Source organism: Chanodichthys erythropterus, chromosome 2 (assembly GCF_024489055.1).
Source record: "Chanodichthys erythropterus isolate Z2021 chromosome 2, ASM2448905v1, whole genome shotgun sequence".
NCBI classification, from domain to species: Eukaryota; Metazoa; Chordata; class Actinopteri; order Cypriniformes; family Xenocyprididae; genus Chanodichthys; species Chanodichthys erythropterus.
In genome coordinates, this window is record NC_090222.1 from 32,323,786 (window position 1) to 32,345,912 (window position 22,127).

The 22,127-nt window shown below is 36.8% G+C and overlaps 1 protein-coding gene across 6 annotated transcripts in view; it reads right to left on the minus strand.

The window, feature by feature from the left end:
- The window catches only part of cspg5a (chondroitin sulfate proteoglycan 5a), a 55,452-nt gene extending 37,720 nt beyond the window's left edge, over positions 1 to 17,732 (minus strand). For 5 of the 6 annotated variants that reach the window (XM_067396418.1, XM_067396392.1, XM_067396410.1 and 2 more), the window contains exon 1: positions 4,039 to 4,488. In XM_067396418.1, coding sequence (XP_067252519.1) covers positions 4,039 to 4,135 — 97 coding nt within the window. In that variant the 5' untranslated portion in view covers positions 4,136 to 4,488. Of the gene's footprint in view, positions 1 to 4,038; positions 4,489 to 17,599 lie in introns of those variants that run through there. The other variant, XM_067396426.1, reaches the window with a different exon arrangement.
- Between the last annotated feature and the right edge of the window lie 4,395 nt (positions 17,733 to 22,127).

Below are 22,127 nucleotides of genomic sequence, written 5' to 3' on the forward strand. Positions count from 1 at the left end.
TGTTTAGATCGTCAATAACCCGGGGTTAACATAGTGTGGAAAGCCCTTTAGGGTACGTTTACACAACAAAGATGTACTAAAAATGGAAAAGTTTTTCCTTTGCGTTTTCGTGTACATGACCACATTGTCAAAACGATCCAGATCCGCAAAAATGACTAAAAATGCTGTATTATAAATGCCAGGCCAGTAGTTGGCGATGTCAATTAGTAAAGAAACACTATGTGCCTATAAACCTTATTTACCAGAGAAACAAGCGCGCCGCCATCTTTAAAAAATTGTCTTTGAACTTCCGTTTTGCGGTAGCTCTGTATATTTCTATGGCAAGGCTGTCAAAGAATAATTAGTTGGTTAAGTGGATTTACTTGTTGTAGAGTTAATGAAAGTTATCACGAGCATTGTTATGTTTAAAGCAGATGTCTTAACAAATGTCAGTAGATCGGGATGATTTTAAAACGAGCAGTTCATCCATAAATGTAATATCGCTGTGTAAATACAAACTGGAAGTCAAAAGACAACGAGCACAACGCTGAAAAGGGGCGGGGCTACATGAGGTCTATAGACTGAATACCGAATACGCATGCACATGACCTCAACGTTTTCACAAATTTGCACTTTTGTAGTTTACACGGAGACGATAATGGTATCATTTTCAAAAACTTGCACTTTGAAGCCGGTTTTCAAAAGCTTGCGTTTTCAGGCCCCTAAAATTATATTGCCGTGTAAATCAACAACCAAAACGCATAAAAAGTTTACCATTTTTAGTTAATGGTGTCATGTAAATGGACCCTAAAACAGCATACCAAGCTAATGAATTTGTAAATAAGATATCAGTGTGACTGGTCTGAGACAATAGAGACCTGCATGTTATTGAGGAATTCTGGCCTTAACCTCTATGTCCATCTGTACATCCAGGAGCTGATGCCAAAAGTGAATGATTACCTGATGATCAATCATCGAGTGAAGCGCCTTAATCACTGTATCCCTCAAGAAATTCCCAAAGAATAAAAAGAATTAAGTACATATGTGAAATATAAATAAAGAAGGATGGAGAGTACATTGATGCAATGGAATGGAAAACAAAGGGATTTTTCTCGATTGCCTCCATTCAATAGGTTTTTGAGAAATGCCTTAATTTCCTGTGCAAAAAACAGGGGGTGAATTTTGATTCAGTCCTTCCATGGAATATTTTACCTTTACTAATCAGGCAGGTATTAACAGTCAGATCTTTTGACCTTGAGACGTAGACCGATACCACTGGACGTCTCTCCACCTCCCAATGCATAAATCTTTCCATTTCTGTACTCAACAGGTGGTTGGATGGAGGAGGGATGTGTTGCCATGGGAACCAGCTTGCCCTCACTGTGCAGAGCGAATGCAACGGCAGAGCTTGAACGCGCCGTGTGAAAAACCATAATCACAAATTCAAGTAAAAGAAACACCCAAATATGTGCTAAGTCTTTAACAAAAAATATTTTAGACTACTCAATTTTCTAGCATCTGCACAACCCCTGATTTTTAATGTATATCTTCTCAGACATTTTTCTACTTTGATAAGCTAATTAAATAAGCTAATGATGTCTTTTCATTACATGTATGAATTCACACGGTAGATACATTAGGGGTGGGGTGATCGGTTTCTGTTGAAACACAAAATGGCAGCAGCCCACATTAACACAGCACATCTTTATAATTCACTCTGCTTCTTTTGGTTGCTTTAAATTGATTAATTTTAAAAGAATCAAGGCATCGAAGATTAAAGTAAATAAATGCCTTCAAAAGAAGGAGGTGGAGAGATTACTCAAACAAATGAATCTAATCACCAATAATGCATTTTTTTCCTTCCTCTGAAAACAGATTGCACTGACTTTGTTTGTCAGCAAACGATTATGAATGAATGCAAATCTGATTACCCTCACCTAAAACCATCTAAAATGTGTAAGCTGTTGTTTTTGAGTACATTGCAACAGATTCATCTGAAAAGACACAGCCCTTTTGCATACAAATCCATCCAATTCATATGCCTCCACACAACAACCATAATTTCATGTCAAAAAAAATAAAGGTTCCTGCTTTCACAGTGATACCACAGAAGAAACATTTTGGGTTCCACAAAGAACCTTTCAGTGAACCATTTTTACTTATTGTGTAGAACATTTGAATAATCTAAAAGAACCTTGAAAGGATCCATGGATGTTAAAGGTTCTTCATGGAACCATCAATGACAATAAAAAAAACTTTATTTTTTTATGTAGCTGTACATGACATCATATCCCTGGAACAAAGAACTGCAATCCTTGAAAAACTCAGGATTGGACATGTTACATTGAAAATGACTGAAACTGCATGTCTTAGCACATTTGGGAAAATATAGTAGGCTACATTCAGAATGGTGGATTTCATTTAGCATTACATCAATTCAAGCAAGGGTTACAATGTCAGAGTCTCTCAATGTCCTCCTCAATCAAGGGGATTGAGATCAGAATCCTGCTTTAGTGTTCATGGCTTTTGGATTGATGCACAGTAACAGGTGGCACATACATATAGATACTATTAATCATACATGGGTCAATGTATGAAAAAATGGCTTAAAATCGGATTAAAATCAAGGCAAGATTAAGCGGGCAACACCTTTTTTTCCCTAGCAGCAGCTGAATGGCAAGTGTGTCCATTGGGCTCTTGTGACAATGAAAAGGCGATTCAGCAAATACTGATCAGAGCATTGAAAGTGAATACATAATCAAATCACTTACTGGCACAAATCAAATATTCCCACAAGGTTTCACCGCACCAATAAGGAACTAATGGATTGGAAAAGGCTTTCTTTGATGGCCAGTGGCAGTGTCTTCAACTCTTCTTCTACTCAAATGACCATTTTCTAGCATTCAGCAAAGACTACAAAAAATTGCTTTTTAATTTAGAAAAATTCCTTTTTGTTCACATGAAAAAACAACTAAAATCCCAAGCAGGTACATGCATGAAGCTAACAAAGGGCATGGCCACCGGTGACATCATTTTACCTGACCACACTAACCGCCATCACAGCAGCTTTAACAAAGGTGTACAGCTGATCTACTGCATCGTCAAGTAAAATGTGATGAAAGAAAGAACATATACTAGTATAGATAAAAGACATCAATATTTCTATTAACAGATTCAAGAACACCATATTTTCCCTGTCCTGTTGCTGGGCGACAAAATGTAGATAATGAGCATCCACCTAGATGGACAATACACCTTCTAACCACCAATATAGTTTATATTATTTAATGAAAAGACCAGCTTATTTACATAGAACACAGAGCGCGTCTCTGAAATCATCTCTAATGCTCAGTGATCTATCGGAATTTTAAACACACCACTGGTCGAGCAGTCGCTCCCATTGGGCTGGTCCTCCATCCTTCCCTTGCTGAACGACACAATCTCTTAAATAACCCAAGTGTCTGACCATTACAACTACAAAGACATTCTTGTTCTGTGCATAAAATCAAACTACACGGCTAAATAGTGTGATTTGCTGCGCGAGAATGTCCAAGCATAAATTATTTGGTGCTCTAATCCTGCCTTTGTGCACCTCCATCATTGCCATAGTGACAACAGCTGCACTGTGGAGTAATCACAGCGCAGTAACTCTACACTACTACTACTACTACTACAGATACCACTGCACAATATGGCCAGGAGGGAAAAGAAATGTGCACATTATGAGCAATTATTTAAGATCAAAAATGGTTTGGAAATTGCTTGCAGATGTTTTCTGTGATGTCCTTCCTTTTAATGTGGGTTAATTAATGATGTGCATTTTGGACTAGTCCCCAAATATCCCAGTTCGACATTTAACCTACATTTCCACGGCGCTGGTCCAGGCACATCAGCAGCAGCCGGCGCGCAGTCATGATTTACGCGCTGCAAAAACCCAGCAGCGGCTGCACTACTGACCGACATTCTTATTTTGTGATGCTGTTCTGTCATGCCTCCTCGTGTTTGAAGGCTACTGAGTCTTAACTATCAGCTGATTTGATATGCATGTAAAAATCTTACCATGTGCAAACAGCGGTGTCAAGAAGACAACCAGGAGGATAGAGAGCATCGGCACGCTCCAGCATCTCGAACACAACCTCTTCTCTTTTCGGCTCATGCTTGCGTTTAAGTAAGAAATCTAACAGAATAAAATTTTTATAACCTCCTGGAAACCAAAAATGTTCAATTCGAGAAGTAAATCCTTTTTGTGTTTTGTCCGTTCTGTTATATCGTATCCCCTCTGCGCTTCTCCATGTCCACTTCTTTTGTGAGGTGTCTTCTCTGGTCGTATTTGTTTACTTCTATTTTTTCTCAGTGCGATGGAATTTGTTCCTTTATGGTTCCATTGCCACAGACCAGATGTAAGTCGGTGATCTTGCCGAGAACCGGACGGACGGACGCTGGCCGAATCAATCGGGTTCTGAAACCAAACCAACGCGCGTCCACTTGGAGAGATGCGATTCTACGCGTTCTCACAGTGTGAGAGGGAAAATGATTTCGGCTCCCACTGTCTCCCCACCCCCTCTTCTCCCCAACCCCTCCCCAAGTTCTTACTCCTTTCAATAATGTTCAACTACTGACAGACACGAAAACAGCCCTCCATTGTACAAGCTCGATTTTTTTGCTTTGCTCATCCAATGGGTTTTTATCTTGGATAGTTGGAACCACTGATGGTTATAGATCAGTGGTTGGAACTGATTTTGCTGCTTGGGGCTTAGTCTTTCATTTTCAAATATTCGCACATATGTTGAATATGTATATAAAATGGTACATTTTGTAAATTACTTATAATAATAATACTAGTATATTATTAATAGTTATTTGTAACATTATTATTTAACTATTTTAAATATTAAATACCAAGCCGCTTAGCCAAAGGCAACAGACAGATGACTGAATGAATGAATGAGGGGTGTCAAATGATTAATTGCATCCAAAATAATAGTTTGTTTTTACATAATGTGTACTGTGTATAATTATTATATAAATACACACACACATAATATTATATTATATTATATATATATATATATATATATTATATATATATTATATATATATATATATATATATATATATAATATTAGCATATTATATATTAACATTATATAAATATTTTATATAGAAATAATTGTTTCTTAAATATATATGCATGTGTGTATTTATTTATGTGTACATAATAATTATACACAGTACACATATATTATGTAAAAAATATATATTTTGGATAAGTTTTGACAGCAATAAAATAAAATAAAATAAAATAAAATAAAATAAAATAAAATAAAATAAAATAAAATAAAATAAAATAAAATAAAATAAAATAAAATAAAATAAAATAAAATAAAATAAAATAAAATAAAATAAAATAAATAAAATAAAATAAAATAAAATAAAATAAAATAAAATAAAATAAAATAAAATAAAATAAATAAAATAAAATAAAATAAAAGTTTCAACCAACCTGGATTTTACCGCTTGTGGCTTAATTTTTTTTTTTTCTTCTAAAAACCTTAAGACTAAATTTGGATTTACCTTTTCAAAAGTTCTCTCAAAGGAAGTATTACAGTCCAACAAAATCATATTCAAATATTACCATACATGTTGAAAATATAATTGTATATACATTGAGATGTATGTATAAATTTAAGAGATTTCGGAAGATGAGGTAAGATGCCCCCTTAAAAATAAATAGGAGATGCATGTGTTATCTAGGGCTGTGATATGGTCCAGATTGTTTACGGGTTGATGGTTTAAGGCGAGAAGAATGGGACAATAAAGCAGAGGAGGGGCGGGAGGCATGAGATACACTCCTCCGGCAGTGGTGATGAATGCATGAGGGCTGGAGGTGTCGGTGGGGGTCGGCAGCATTCTTCCACACAGCACCATTGAGAAACACAAGGGACCAGCAACAGGCGGTTCACCAATGCCTCGGGTTTGTGCTCTATGTGTGTGTGTGCTAATAGCGTTCACTTTGACCAAAATTTTTGATTTCACTCTTCTGGTGGGCAAAATAACTAATAATGCTATCAGCAAAAAAAAAAATTCACTGCATTATCAACAATTGGTAAATCAACTGACTGTCCTTTAGTAACGTATAATGGGACAAATGAACCATAATGCCCCTCACTTTACAATGTGAATTTCATCTACACCCATTCAGCTATCACAAGTTTGATGAAGCTGAGGTATAGAGAATTTTTTTTTTTTTTTCAATGAATAAGTTTCTGCAGACAGCAATTTCTAGTCAGTTATATCATTCATAAAAGAAAAGGCTTTAAAATAAGCAGAAAGTTTCACTGGGTGGCTTTTTTCTTTTTCTTTTTTGCACTTCCTGAACCTACAGGGGTCATATACTGTATTACTGCATAAATATTTCAGACAGGATATATGATTTTTTCTGGTCACTGAGCAGTATTACGAGCGGTATATTAGTACGGCATTATTGTAGCGAGTTTTTGAAATAATAATATAGAGACAGCAACAAAAAAAATCATATATAAAATAAAAACAAGTATTCAAAATTATAAATTTAATTATATAATACATTATTCTTAAGACAATCTTTTAAAATGATAACGGTCCCATAGAACTGATATTCTCCCACAGACTCATTAACCCTGTCTCTATGCCTCCTTTTACCCCCTACTGGTTCCCACACTGCTCTCCGAGTGCAAGATTTGGGTTAAGTGCCAACAGGCTCAGCTTCAAAGGGACTGTGGAAGAGAAGAGCTGGTGTACTGTGGCCTCCAACCAGCACTCTTATAATAATACAAATATACAACCGTATACATTTCCCTTATAGGTGCTGGGAGAAAAACAGTTTGACAGTACCAGTCAAAGGTTTGGATGCACTTGACTGAATTTATGCTTCAGATCTTAAAATCCTTTTGATCGCTTATATGCTTAAAGGGACAGTTCAAAAAAAATAAAAAAATAAAAAAATCTGCTATCATTTACTCACTCTCTTGTGATTCTAAACCCAGCCTTGTTACATCATAAGTGTTTCGAAATTTCAATGGTTCACGTGACTTTGGCATTTTGATTCACACTCTGAACCTCTGATTCGAATCAAAAGATTCGTTAAGCTTCAAAACTTCATGAAGCAGTGTTTTGAACTTGCTCATCACTAGATATTGTTGAATAAAGTCGTTATTTAGTTTTTTTTGGTGCACAAAGTAGCTCATAACATTAAGGTTGAGCCACTGTAGTCACATGATCTGTTTTAAATACATCTTTAGCAGATTTCTGGGTACTGAAAGTGTTAATTATCTTGCTGGCAATGGAAGCCTCACTGAGCCATCGGATTTTATCAAAAATATCTTAATTTGTGTTCTGAAGATGAATGAAGGTCTTGCGGTTGTGCAACGACAGGAGGGTGAGTAATTAATGACAGAATTTTCATTTTTGGGTGCTTCCGGTTTGGGGAACTTCCACTCAAAAAGACTGAAAACAATGATTTCAGTTAATAAGGTTACGCTACAAATAATCTTTATCAGCCAGTTTGACTGAATGAGCTGTCAATTTCCCTTCATGTTTTATTTTCAGACATCAGAAGAATAAAATAACACTTGGTGTTTTAATGTGACAAGAATATCTGAAGCAAAAGCTCATTCAGTCACTGCATTCTTGTCCTCCTGATTATTATTTTTTCTTCTTTGTATTCCACTGCAACAGTATGAAAAAAATAGAACATACACTACGCATTTGTGGTCTGCCATCCCAATTTAATTTACGATATATTCCATGAATGAATCACTGGAATTTATTAATAATCTCTCGAGTTTTTTCTCCCCATATCCTCACGTCTCTTTTCAGGTTTGTTTTCACATGGATGCTTTAAATATCCCTACTAGCAGTGCTTACTATAATGTTTCTAGGTAAATACAATATTTGTTATCTGTCAAAATGACGGAAAGCACTTAATATGAAATATTATCACTCTATGCTAAAGAAAATTTTTGATTAAAGCAATGCAAATTACATAATGTACCTACAGTGATATTTAACATGTCCATAATTTTGCTGCAGTTGTAGTAATTTGCAAATGCTTTTACCATTTTAATTTCCTTTTAATGTTCGATGGTTGAAGGCTGAGGAAGTTACTCCCATAATTCATGAAAAGCATCATGGGGCGAAGGATATATTTACATTTAGATTTCAAATGTAATACATTTTACATTTATTATATTATAAGTAGGCCTAATAATAATAATAATTTAAAAAAAATTATATAACAGCAAAAATACAAAACTGTTTATAGTTTTGGAGTCGGTAAGATTTTGTAATGTTTTTGAAAGAAGTCTCTTATGCTCATCAAGGCTTTTGTAACATAAATGTCTTAAATGCTCAAAAGTTTGGGGTCAGTTTATTAAAGAAAATAATTTTAAGAATACATTGAATTAGATTCCAAAAAAAAAACAGTAGTGTACATACATATTAGTAAAGTAAGACACTTGCCTGAGAGATAAAACTTCACCTGTTTTCCCTGCTGAACATACACATATCTGGTTATGAATGAATGCTGTATAGTCTTCTTTTACTGCACTCATGAGAAATGAGTATTATTAATAAGGTTAGGTTTAAAAATAGAGTCACAATGGGAATGCCTATTAAAAATGAATAATAGTGATCATCCATCTGTTTGAAAGGTTAAAGGCATGCAGTGCACTGATGAAGCTGAACACATATGAGATGTTACTGCTCAACCTTATTCTAACGCTATTGTGCCTTACATATGGTTGAGGAAATGTTAATGTTGGTGTACACATTTATGCAGGATTACATTCTGAATGCTGTAAACAGCCTATTTGTAATTGATGATCCATTATTGATTGGGTGGTGGAGTGTTAAAGCAGTAAAGAACAAGGCTCCTGGATGAGCACTGCTGGCACTACGCCTTCTATGCCTTTTCTTCTTTCAAAGCTAAAACACCCCACTGGGAAAACACACATCCACACAACAAGACACAAATAGATCCGGTGGTTCACTTTGTCCTTGGACTTGTTGAAAGCTCTAACCACTACACAAACAAACACATGTCCTCAAAAAATAGTAAACAGGATTTGTTACACTTTCAGTATACCTGCCTAACCTGAAAAGTCTTTTATAACCCTAAGTAAAGGCCGCTTTTGACTCTGTGTTATGACACCCTTCTCTAGAGCTACTCTGAATTGTGGTGACAAAAGTATACTTTGAAACAATGTGGCAACCAACCAAACACTAGACAACCAAGCATAAATGCATACATTAAATATTTTTGCACTTTGTGCGATCACAGAAGCATTCACACATTGTTGTTTCGGCATCTGAGGATATTTCAGTGACGCACTTTCTTTTGTCAATAATTAGAGTTGATTTAAATGACGATATTTCCACAGATGGATAGGCAGTTATCAAAACAAGTTGTGTTAACAATTCCAAGAGTGAAAAGCCCAAACATATAGATTACATACAAACCTACAAAAATAATAAGGTCACAATAACAATATGGGTAGTCAAGAAAAAATATTTAGGTTAAAGATCCATCATAATCCTCTAATCTCTTCAGCATGATAGTGTTGTTTTGATAGCCGTAGCTCTGTTGTTTGAATTCAAATGGAACAAGACATGGAACATATTTAATCCCAAAAATAACAAAAACAGTTGCAAAGTACAATTTTGTCCCAAGAACTGAGTTTCCTCTTGGAAATCATCTTGATCCATCTTTCACCTCTTGACCCATGCTTCCTATTTTGCTGACAAAAAAAGGCCTAAGAAAAAAACAAAACAAACTTCTTTTGTTAGCTCCAACTAATGGATATTGTCCATAGACTGATGTAAAAAAGGTTTGACGGCATGTCTCCACTTCCTTCTACTGAAGAAAAATGAAGCCAAAATGTCCCAGAAAAGGCTGTTAACATCTTGGGGTGATAATGTAATTTAGAGCCTGACACTGCATCCGAAATCGAATACTTCTCTACCACATAGTATCTGAAAAACAGTATGCGAAAAGTACCTGGATGACTTACTACTTCCGAGATTCTGAAGTGCGCATATGGACACTTTACTATCCCATGAGGGCACAGGAGAGGATTTGTGAATGGAGTTGAAGGAACGTAACGGACGCTGGGAGGTCATGTTACAGTAACAACATGGCAGATGTAGTACGTCCGAATTAGGGCTGTCAAACGATTAATCGCATACAAAATAAAAGTTTGAGTTTGCATAATATATGTGTGAGTACTGTGCGTAATTAATATGCATATATAAATACACAAGTTAATGTATATATTTAAGAGAAATATGTTATTTATGTACAAAATAATTGTGTTTATATATAATATAAATTATATAAAAATATAAATACATATACTTGTAAATATTTCTCAAATATATACATGAATGTGTTTATACATAATAATTACACACAGTAAACCCACATATATTAGCCAAACTTAAACTCTTAGTTTGTATGCGTTTGTATCCCTAGTCCGAATTCATTCATACTACACGCATTCGTACAATATAGAACATACTTTTTCAGCAGTCGTGAAGTTAATTTAAATTCAAATGTAGTCCCTACTCAACAGTACATGATTTCGGATGCAGCTTGAGTCTGTGCAGTCGTGATCGTGAAGTGGAGCCGCGGTATCAAGGTCCCGCCCATACTCCTGCAGACTCACTTGCAAGCACAGCTTTCAATGATGACATTACACCTGGTTTTTATAGCATCATAAAACTAAAACCAAACTTATTTGTAAAATGAACACTTGAACTTAAATCAGTGTAATGACTATCAAAAATGACAGAAACCATCTTTGAAAAATAAAGTATTTGAAGTGTAATTTTTTAGTTTCACTCCCATCACATTCAGTTACATGAGAGGGTGGGGTTTATGACATATACTGCAGCCAGCCACCAGGGGGCGACTGAAATGTTTTGGCTTCACTTTTCAGAACATGTGTGGCATATTAGCGCTACATATGAAATCGAATACTTCCCTAATATATATTACGTGAACAGTACGGCAAAAGAGTAGTATGTCTGATTAGTATTCAAAAAAACAGTATGCCAATAGAGTAGTATGCTTGAATACTTAGTATTCAAAAAACAGTAGGCGAAAATAGTATGCTCGAATACAAACCCGATTCCAAAAAAGTTGGGACACTGTACAAATTGTGAATAAAAAAGGAATGCAATAATTTACAAATCTCATAAACTTATATTTTTATTCACAATAGAATATAGATAACATATCAAATGTTGAAAGTGAGACATTTTGAAATGTCATGCCAAATATTGGCTCATGTTGGATTTCATGAGAGCTACACATTCCAAAAAAGTTGGGACAGGTAGCAATAAGAGGCCGGAAAAGTTAAATGTACATAAGGAACAACTGGAGGACCAATTTGCTACTTATTAGGTCAATTGGCAACATGATTGGGTATAAAAAGAGCCTCTCAGAGTGGCAGTGTCTCTCAGAAGTCAAGATGGGCAGAGGATCACCAATTCCCCCAATGCTGCAGCGAAAAATAGTGGAGCAATATCAGAAAAGAGTTTGTCAGAGAAAAATTGCAAAGAGTTTGAAGTTATCATCATCTACAGTGCATAATATCCAAAGATTCAGAGAATCTGGAACAATCTCTGTGCGTAAGGGTCAAGGCCGGAAAGCCATACTGGATGCCCGTGATCTACGGGCCCTTAGACGGCACTGCATCACATACAGGAATGCTACTGTAATGGAAATCACAACATGGGCTCAGGAATACTTCCTGAAAACATTGTTGGTGAACACAATCCACCGTGCCATTCGCCGTTGCCAGCTAAAACTCTATAGGTCAAATAAGAAGCCATAGCTAAACATGATCCAGAAGTGCAGGCGTTTTCTCTGGGCCAAGGCTAATTTAAAATGGACTGTGGCAAAGTGGAAAACTGTTCTGTGGTCAGACGAATCAAAATTTGAAGTTCTTTTTGGAAAACTGGTACGCCATGTCATCTGGACTAAAGAGGACAAGGACAACCCAAGTTGTCATCAGCGCTCAGTTCAGAAGCCTGCATCTCTGATGGTATGGGGTTGCATGAGTGCGTGTGGCATGGGCAGCTTACACATCTGGAAAGGCACCATCAATGCTGAAAGGTATGTCCAAGTTCTAGAACAACATATGCTCCCGTCCAGACGTCGTCTCTTTCAGGGAAGACCTTGCATTTTCCAACATGACAATGCCAGACCACATACTGCATCAATTACAACATCATGGCTGTGTAGAAGAAGGATCCGGGTACTGAAATGGCCAGCCTGCAGTCCAGATCTTTCACCCATAAAAAACATTTGGTGCATCATAAAGAGGAAGATGCGACAAAGAAGACCTAAGACAGTTGAGCAACTAGAAGCCTGTATTAGACAAGAATGGGACAACATTCCTATTCCTAAACTTGAGCAACTTGTCTCCTCAGTCCCCAGACATTTGCAGACTTATAAAAAGAAGAGGGAATGCCACACAGTGGTAAACATGGCCTTGTCCCAACTTTGAGATGTGCGTTGATGCCATGAAATTTAAAATCAACTTATTTTTCCCTTAAAATGATACATTTTCTCAGTTTAAACATTTGATATGTCATCTATGTTGTATTCTGAATAAAATATTGAAATTTGAAACTTCCACATCATTGCATTCTGTTTTTATTCACAATTTGTAGTGACCCAACTTTTTTGAAATCGGGTTTGTACATAGTATTTGAAAAACAGTAGGTGAAAAGTCTGAATGACCTACTACTTCCGCCAAGATTCTGAAGAATTTTCCAAATTTCATTCATACTAACCATATATGTACTATATACAGTATACTTTTTCAACAGTCGTGAAGTAAATTCAAATGTAGTACCTACACAGACAGTACGTGATTTCTGATGCAGCACTGGTCTTGCCACTCACAAAACCTTAGTAAACGCATAGCAACACTCTTGTAAACACCTTGCAATGCCCTGGCAACCACTCAGATATGCTCGGCAACCACATAACAACAAGCTACTATGTAACATAGCAACAAGAAAAAAGCCACTTAGAAAACCTAAACAACCCTGGTAGCAGCACTCTAGTAACCACTCAGATGAACCCAGCAACTGCATAGCAACACCCTAAAAGCAAGCAACACAGAACACCTTAGCAACCACATTGCAACACTCTGGTAACCACCCAGATGCACCCTGCAACTGTATAGCAACGTCCTAAAAGCCACACTCTAATAAACACCCAGCATTATCCTGGAAACTATTCAGAACAATTTAGAAACTGCATAACAATATCATGGCAACCACCCACAACAACTTTGCAGGGTGGTAATGACGTTTTGGTTTCAAAAAACGTAAAAACAATATCATATTACCTCCAGTATTAAGAATTAGATCAGTTATATGTATGAGGTATGAAAACAAACTACTTTGTTCAGGAGTCTGTTTTTATTGGCAGGTAAAAACTTTCTCCTGATGTATTTCCCTCAGATTTACATTCACATATAAACTCACAGTCTATATGCAAGATATATTATAATCCAGTTCCTCTGGCCATGTGACAGATCTAAGCCCCTCCTCCGTTTTCTCCTACACCTTCTTCAGCACTTTTATTTCCCTTTATTCAAGTGCCATTAGCACACTGCTGCTATTCCTGGCTCTGGACAGGCTGGAGCTTGGATCATACAGGCTTATATGCTGCCAACCAGAGCAGAACTAAACTGTTTGTGCAGCCCCCCTCCCCACCACCATCAGCAGTGGCCCATCCCCCCGTCTGTGCTCCCTGAATGCTCGCTCTCTCGGCTGTGCTCCATTGCTATACAGCGGACAGTGTGTTTATTTCATACACACTCATGTTGACTTGTGCGAGTGGTGACATATTAATACCATATTAACAGATTACAGGAACATGATCACTGGTTCCATGCATTTATTGACAAGCCTGAATCACAGCAGTGTGGATTAGCATGATGATCAATGATATCACTCCGTTCCATTTATGTACCAATATGCTGAGCAGAAAAATGGAAACAATATGAACAGGCTGTTCTCCAAAAAGTGGCCCTGCACAGCATTAGCAATGCCACGGTCAAGACTTAAATTCTCAAGGAACATTACATATTTTAAGGGTCAGTAAGATTTTTTTACCGTTTTTGAAAGAAGTCTTTTCTGCTCATCAAGGCAGCAATTATTTGATCAAAAATACAGTAAAACAGTAATATTGTGAATATTATTACAATCATTTTTTTCAGGATTCTTTCATGAAAAAAAACAAAAACAAAACATACTGACCCCTGTCTTTTGAATGGTAGTGCAAATGTTTTAAATACATAATTACATACACAAACATACAAACAGTCAAACCAATATTTATTCAGACACCTTGAACATTGTATTCATTAATTCAGTTTATTCACTATAAAAAAAAATGGTAATAAAATATAACAAGATCTCAGAGTTAAACTGTCAGAAAAAAATTAATCTTAATTATGTCAGTCAATTATGATGTCAATTAGGTCAAAACATGGTCAGGTCAAAGTGTCTGAATAATTTTCGGTTCCAAATTATAAATTTTACTGGTAGTCCACTGTATGAAGAATTTTTGGGTATAACATTTCAGTAGACTTTATTTTGCTATCCTCACTTACATAAATGAACTACAGTGTCCTGCACCCACTAGTAAAAATATATCAAAAATATCAAAAATGTCTGAATAATTTTTGGTTTGACTTTGATATTATATTATATATATATATATATATAAATAAAAAAATCTAATATACAACAGCATATTGATATTGTTGCAAATATTTTGCTCAGTGTGCACATACATTAAAAAAAAAAAAAAAAATCCAATTAAAAATTTGGAAACATTTCATTCTAAATAGTCCTTTCGGATTAGTGTTCAAATGCATTATTTTTTGTTCTCTTTTTTGCTATAATCTGAACTCTAAGAAATTTGCTATTTATTCAATAGTGAAAAAGTGGATGGTTTTAAATGCAGTATATGCAGCAATGTGTAAAATATTATAAATATTATAATGTAAAACATCCAGATTTCTGTCTGCTTGTGCCATACTGACAGCCACTCTTGACTGATGCGAAAGAAAGCCTCTTGGCGTCATGCTGACACTTTAGTCATTACTATGGCAACAAATATATATATATCAGATATTGACTACACCTACAAAATGACATGCAGACAGTCATATTTGAAAATCAAATCAGAACTGAGCTCAATCACAACAAAGCGTTTACATAAAAGTGTTAGCTAACTGCATACATTTAAGTTAATGAGAAATTGAAAAAAATTGAAATTTTTTAAGGTATAAATCTTCAGGCAAGAAACAAATTCCTTTTGGGAACAAATGATGACAGACCAGCAAGGACAACATATGGTTTATGTGAATCATAACCAATCAGAAGCCTGTCAGATCCAGATGTCAGACTCAACAGCAATGGGAACGGGCTGATACAGGCAGGCTAAGTGTGCTTTAGCTGTGGCATTAAACCAATGAGGCTGGCAGGAGAGGTGACATCAAATATAAGAGAGACAGCAGGAGAAAGAGGCTGTTATGATGCTCCTACCGCAGACTTTAGAACAAATAAAGACACTTGAATAGGAATAGAACACGGTACACACTGCAAGCTAATCGTGGCACATGGTACACAGACCATTTACTGAATAGACACTTGGCAGAACACTGGAGAGTGGAATCTCAATATTGGACTGTAGGAATATTGCAGTCCAATTTCAACAGTGCTAGTGTTAAGCAGTGCTGCGTTCTGTTACTAGTTGGCAAAATGTTAAGGACAAATATGAGAAGAGCAAAACGAGGTTTAATTGCTGCAAAACGCCAACAGTACAGGCCGTATGTACATTAAACCAAAAAATACACAGTCGTTTTTCCATATACAAATACCACGAAACAAATTAAACAGATCTTTTCGTCCTGCGCGGTGCAGTCTTGTTGCCAGCAATGGCCCACGCAGCTAAACAGATGCCTATATTAACTCTCACTAAGTCACAAAATGGCAGAGAAAACAATAAAGTCCATTGTTATGTAACACGCTAAAGCTTCTAATGAAGGTTTCAGATAATTGGGAATGAAGGTAATGAGACAATCAAAGCACAATGGCATGTTTGTCACTTTTTGTTCAGCTAAAGGGCATTCAGCCTTGCCATATGCAGATTATAATACTCAGAAAATGAGGATGGTCAAATAAGTTCACTTCACTCGTGTTCATTAATATTTTGGTCTGCTCTGGCAATAGTGTCCAGTTTTTTCCCCCCAATTAGTAAGTATAAATCAATAACAAAACCTTGCTAACTGCACTTACTTAATCCATTAGGAGGCAAATGTAAATCAAAAGGGCAGCTTAGAGCTTTAAGCATGTTTCCGGGTGTTCACATTATTATAATAATTAGCCAAGTCTGAAACTCTGGCTTATTCATATTTCTTTTTACTGAGGCAAATCCATTAGTCCCCCCATCAAGGACAAGGCATTCTTTTAAATCTGCCTTCCCGTCATATCTTAATCAGGCAGAATCTGCTGGAATGTTTCTTGCAAAGAAATCTACACGTTCTCTCTGGTCTGCTGGAAATTCTAACAATTCTTAGGAGCCATTTACAATTTACAATTTTTTTGCATTACAATGCATTGCCCTCCCATTCTTTTTCTATGTAAATACACCCTAAAATGACGTCTTTAACCGTTAATCTTGCATCTTTTTCAATGCCGTGCACAAATAATGGCTTTCTAAACTCTGTGTTCAAGTTAAAACGCATCTCAAGACTTCCCATTTTTTTCCTCATTCCAATACCCTGTATCTTACGTTTTTAAATGCAAAAGCGCATTTCGGGGAAATCGGCCCTTTTATTTACATTGATGTATTCGGAAAGAGACATACATTGCATTCATGGTATACAGTTTATCAGTTTCATCATGAATAAAACCCATTACGCTTGCTAACACCATGTTCTACTGAAGTTATTTTTCATCAACAGCATTTCATGGTGAATAAACATCTTTGTTGATCCCGGAATAACATTCCAATCAGATTTGAGGGACAAGTTCACAGTTTATGTCAAGTTTAGGCTTACATCCAGGTGCTTCTACATCAGTGTTATTCAGCCATCATTTCCCTCTTTTTAGAGAGAAATTATGAGTTGGGGTAGGTTTAGGGGTAGGGATAGGTTTAGGACTACATTTTTGGACAGGAATGTTGTTGATCCAGGAACATTTCTTACTTGGCAAAATCACAATGACCACTTCATAGATGCCGTTTTGAACCAAGAAAATTCATTTAAGTAAACAGATATGGTAAGTAGCCCTCATCTTGAAGGAATTTATACAACAAAATTTGACCTTTGGCAGACCCAGAACTAAACTTAATTCATCAGCTTCAAAAAAAGAAACTGGCTTCAATATTTGGAGATCTTAGAGCAGTGATAAATAATGCAGTGACTATTCTCCTGTTGTCTCAAGGCACTCAAAACAGAGAAGGCTTTAATTCTCACTCTTAACAGTGCAAGTTGTTTGTATGAGATGTTGTTTTACTAGTAGTAATTGGGAAAAGAGAGATACCAACCTCTTCATGCAGAGAATGGACCAAGAGAAGACAATGACATGGGATAAGCGATGGAGAACTGGGAACTGCTTTTCTTTCTCTTTACCCATTGCCTCCACATCAGTAAACCGCTGGCCTACTTTCACAGCTTCCATTTTTAATGAGTTCCTCCAACACCCGCACCGGAGCTCACCAATCAACAACCTGTCACATCCACAAGAAATCCAGGTGAAAGGAACACAGGGTAATTGTAATGAATATTGAAAGACTACTGGTTTAGTGGATTCCAGACATGCCAACAGCTGGTTCCCGGCTCCTTATGAAATTTATGCGAGTGACTATTGGAAATGCCATCAGAGTATCTGGATGGGATTACGTAAATGTATTTCATTAAGGAATATGGTTGACCTTTAGTGCTCCAGATGTGTGGAATGAAGTCAGTCCATCTCTTTGTTTTCCTGATTTTCCTACATGCAAGAAATAACCAAAAACAGATTTACACCAACATGCAACTGAGAGCAACAGGGTAATTCAAGAAAAATGAGGCCATGAAACATGGTGAATTAACAGCCATAAAGAAAGACTTCACACTTACCTTTACACTTAAACACTGCGGCACAAGTTCAATCTCCTGCTGGAAGCGTAGCATTGGATGTCATTTCTTTTCTGCAGGCAGGCTGGAGGTCCCACCTGCACTTCTCACGTGTCCAGCACAGAACTTCAGGGCAAAAGAACCTCTCCAGGAAAACATTACTCAATCCCAGAATCTTCTTTAGCTAAGAGGGTGTCATGTTCTTGCTCTCACCCATCAAAAATGAAAGAAATGTGTTTTTCTGGGAGGAGCATGACGTGTTCACAGAGCATGACTCAGGCGGTGAGTTGGGAAACTAAACTACAATGAGTCATAAACAAAAACAGACCATCACAAGCTTATCAATGTCTGGTATTTTGAACCATTGAGCAAAACTATAAGGGTACAATATCTAACACTTTCGATCAAGAGATGCTTCCAAAAAAACATTTTAACACTGGAAGATCTCTTTGGTTATAATTATTGTATTGTTTCATCTGGCCGTGTGACTTCAGCAACTGAGACAGAATAGAGGGCCACTGTCTTGAAGAATTTAGCTCCCACTTGTCTCAAAATACCTGCATGGAAGCTTCTAGTATGCCTAGTAAGAGCATGATTAGCTGGTTCAGATGTGTTTAATTTGGGATGATTCCAATGTTTGTTTTTTTTAACAAGTTTTTGGTTAAATGCCTGGAATAAAACACAAGCTCAAGATCTTTTCTTTTTATTCTACAACATAAAATACACTGGTAATAAAGCATGTTTTACTCCATTTGCTAATGTGGTTAATTGGGCTACAGTGGTTGTCAGGGACAATAAACATCATCACACAGAAGAAGAAAACGCATCTAATCACTAGACCATTTTACAGCCTCGTTGTGTTTATACTTGCACTTTTGCAAGCTAGGATAATTGGAACTTTCCAACTTCTTTATTTTAAATAAAGATTGAAAGAGCTGTGGGAAGATTAGAGGAGGTGATATTAAAGTTGTGTATCTGTAGTGTAGTTTGTTTGTAGTCTAAATTTAGCTTTTAATTCTGGCCATTGTATTTAGGCTTCTAAATTCATATAAGGCCGTTTTATTTGTCAAGTTAATCTTCACAGTACTTAATGTGGGATTGTCATTTGTTGGCTCCATTTTGGACAAGAGTCATTCAGACCATTGAAAAGTGGATGGACCTTGCTCTCCAAGATTTTGTCTTCTTGGAGACAAAACTGTTCTACGGAAGGAAATATCTCAAGCGTAGGCTGGTCTAGCTGTTGTTGGATGCCAGAGTGGTGCTGTGAAATTGGAAGAACTCCCTCTTTCAAGGATTGTATTGAGCGTATGACTTCTAATGCATCATGTGAACAAATGCTGGCAAAACTTATGGACACCACCTATGCTTTCAATCAGAGATGAGGTAGCTTTCTGAATTATTTGGAAAACAAGTAGAGATATAATTTTGCTGTCTTTTTTTTTTTTTTTTTTTTTTTTGTGCAACAAGTTTAAATAAAAAAAATTTAAATGACAAAAAAAAAAAAGAAAAAAAAAAAGAGATAATTCAAGTCAAGGGCTTCCTTCTGGGTTGGCCTAAAAAAAAAATTGACGTCATCCAGGGGTGCGTTTGCCAAAAGCAACTATGGTCCCAAGTTCTGTTGTTACCAACAGAGATCAACGGAACTTGCGACTATAATTGGCTAACGATGCTTTTGGGAAGCATACCCCAGCATGGCTCATATAGAAAGTTGAGACTAGGAATTGTACCTTAAAGGATCAGTTCACTTTCAAATGAAGATAACCCCGAGCTATATTCACCCTCAAGCCATCCTAGGTGTATATGACTTTCTTCTTCCTGATGAACACAATCTGAGATATTTAATAAATATCCTGACACATCCGAGCTATATAACGGCAGTGAACGGGATCAACGAGTATGAGCTGGTTTACACTTTCTTCGTACGTTGAATATGGAAGGCAGTCTGGCGGAAACTAGATATTTAACTTCATAACTTGTTAAATATGGATTTTTTTTTTTTATGCTTCGCTTCACTTCAGAGGGCCTTTATTAACTCTGTGGAGCCGTGTGGAGTATTTTTATGATGGACGGATGTGGATGAAAGCACTTTCTTCAGCTCATACTTGTTGGTCCCACTAACTACCATTATAAAGCTTGGATGCGTCAGGATATTTAAAATATCTCCGACTGTGTTCATCAGAAAGAAGAAAGTCATATACACCTAGTATGGCTTGAGGGTGAGTAAAGCTTGGGTTAATTTTGATTTGAAAGTGAGCTAATCGTTTAAGGTAAGCAATTTTCCCCCACTCAAACTCTCCTTTACAATTAAAGAAACAAATGGTGAGCTCAGTAGGCTTTAATTATGTCAGAGGCCTAGAAAACCAATTTTAGACTACACAATGCAGGTTACCCTCTCATGTTGGCCACCATGTTAAACACACATGACCATATATGTCTTGCCATTCAACAAACATTACCAAATTTGTTACTTAATTTACCTTAAACTCCAACATTTTCCAATGAACGTCAACTTTTGTCAAGTAGCTTTAATAAATCGCATGGATGCTCCGGACCTACTGGCTAAGAGATGCTTATGTTGTAGAATCTGATGTTTAGTAAGACGAAAGAAACAATTAGCATACTTTCGTGCACACAATAATTGGTTCCCTAAGTGCTATTAAACTACTAGATATGATGGTTGATGGAGTGTAATAGTTATAGCTTATGGCTGCTAACTGTAAGGTTGCTGGTTCAAATCTGCAAAGATTGAACCATAAGACATTACAATTGACCCATTGAAAATACAAGTAAACAAATCTCAATCGAGTCAAGTGCACACCCAATATCAGGTGGAGCAAAAGCTCCAGATTTTTGCAGAATTGAAACGTTAAACCATACTGGGATTCCAACGCCCAAAGTTCTATCTATTTTTGCGGCAGACATTACTTTTGCACAAGCAAGCGGGATGCCAAATGCCCATGGCGCAAACACAGAATGTGCCTAATTGAGAGGTTGTTGACAGCCGGTGGTGGAGCAGTCCCAGTTTTACTCATTTTAATCTGAAAGGCTAGACATCTATGCTTACTTCTCTTATTCAGTGAATAAACCAAGTCTCTCAGAATGGAGCTGAAATCAAGACCAAAGAGTGACTTGAATGTGAACTCAATGAACCTCAAGCTGACTCGAATGTGAACTCAATGAACCTCAAGCTGAATATTTTAAGTCATGCAGATGGAACTCAACACAAGGAATGCTGATTAGGGGGTAATTAATTTTGCGTTACAAATACAGTCACAGCTCTGTGTGACTAGAGAGGGCGGCTACCATCTCAGACAGTAACTCTCCCGGTAATGGAGTCTCCGGCGTGAGATTCACCGGAGCCCTTGCTTTAACATTCAATCTTTAAAGCACAAAACAGCCCCTCCTCTCCAGCTACTCTTCATGCAGAACCATGAGACCTGTTACCATGGAAACGTCCTCAGAGAGATAGTGCGGGTGCACAAACATGAAATGCTTAAATGCCTCCATCAAGCACGTATCGCACAGAAACGATGGTGCTTGGAATACAAGGAAAGTATCCTTTATATTCGATTGAGAATGCACAGGCACCAACTGTTTCTGGCAGCCCAAGAGATCGAGCCATCTGCACATCACACACAGGCTGTCAATATTTGTTGTTTTAATTCAAAGTCTTTACAATTGGGGGTTTTGCAGTTCCACAGGGAGTAACGCAAACAATTTGAAATACAGAAGACATTGAAGAACATATCGTACATTTAGCCTTCTGTACTAGCTGTAACTATAAACCGGGCAGGTTTGATCTAAATCTGGAGATGCATTCAAGGTATACAGCATTTATGCTTCCTGGGAATCAACCCCATAATCTTCCAGGAACAAGTCATAGCATTATTTGAACATAAACATGACTAGCCGAATATGGGCTTTGCCAAGCTGTCCTCGTTCCTTCCGTGCAGCGAC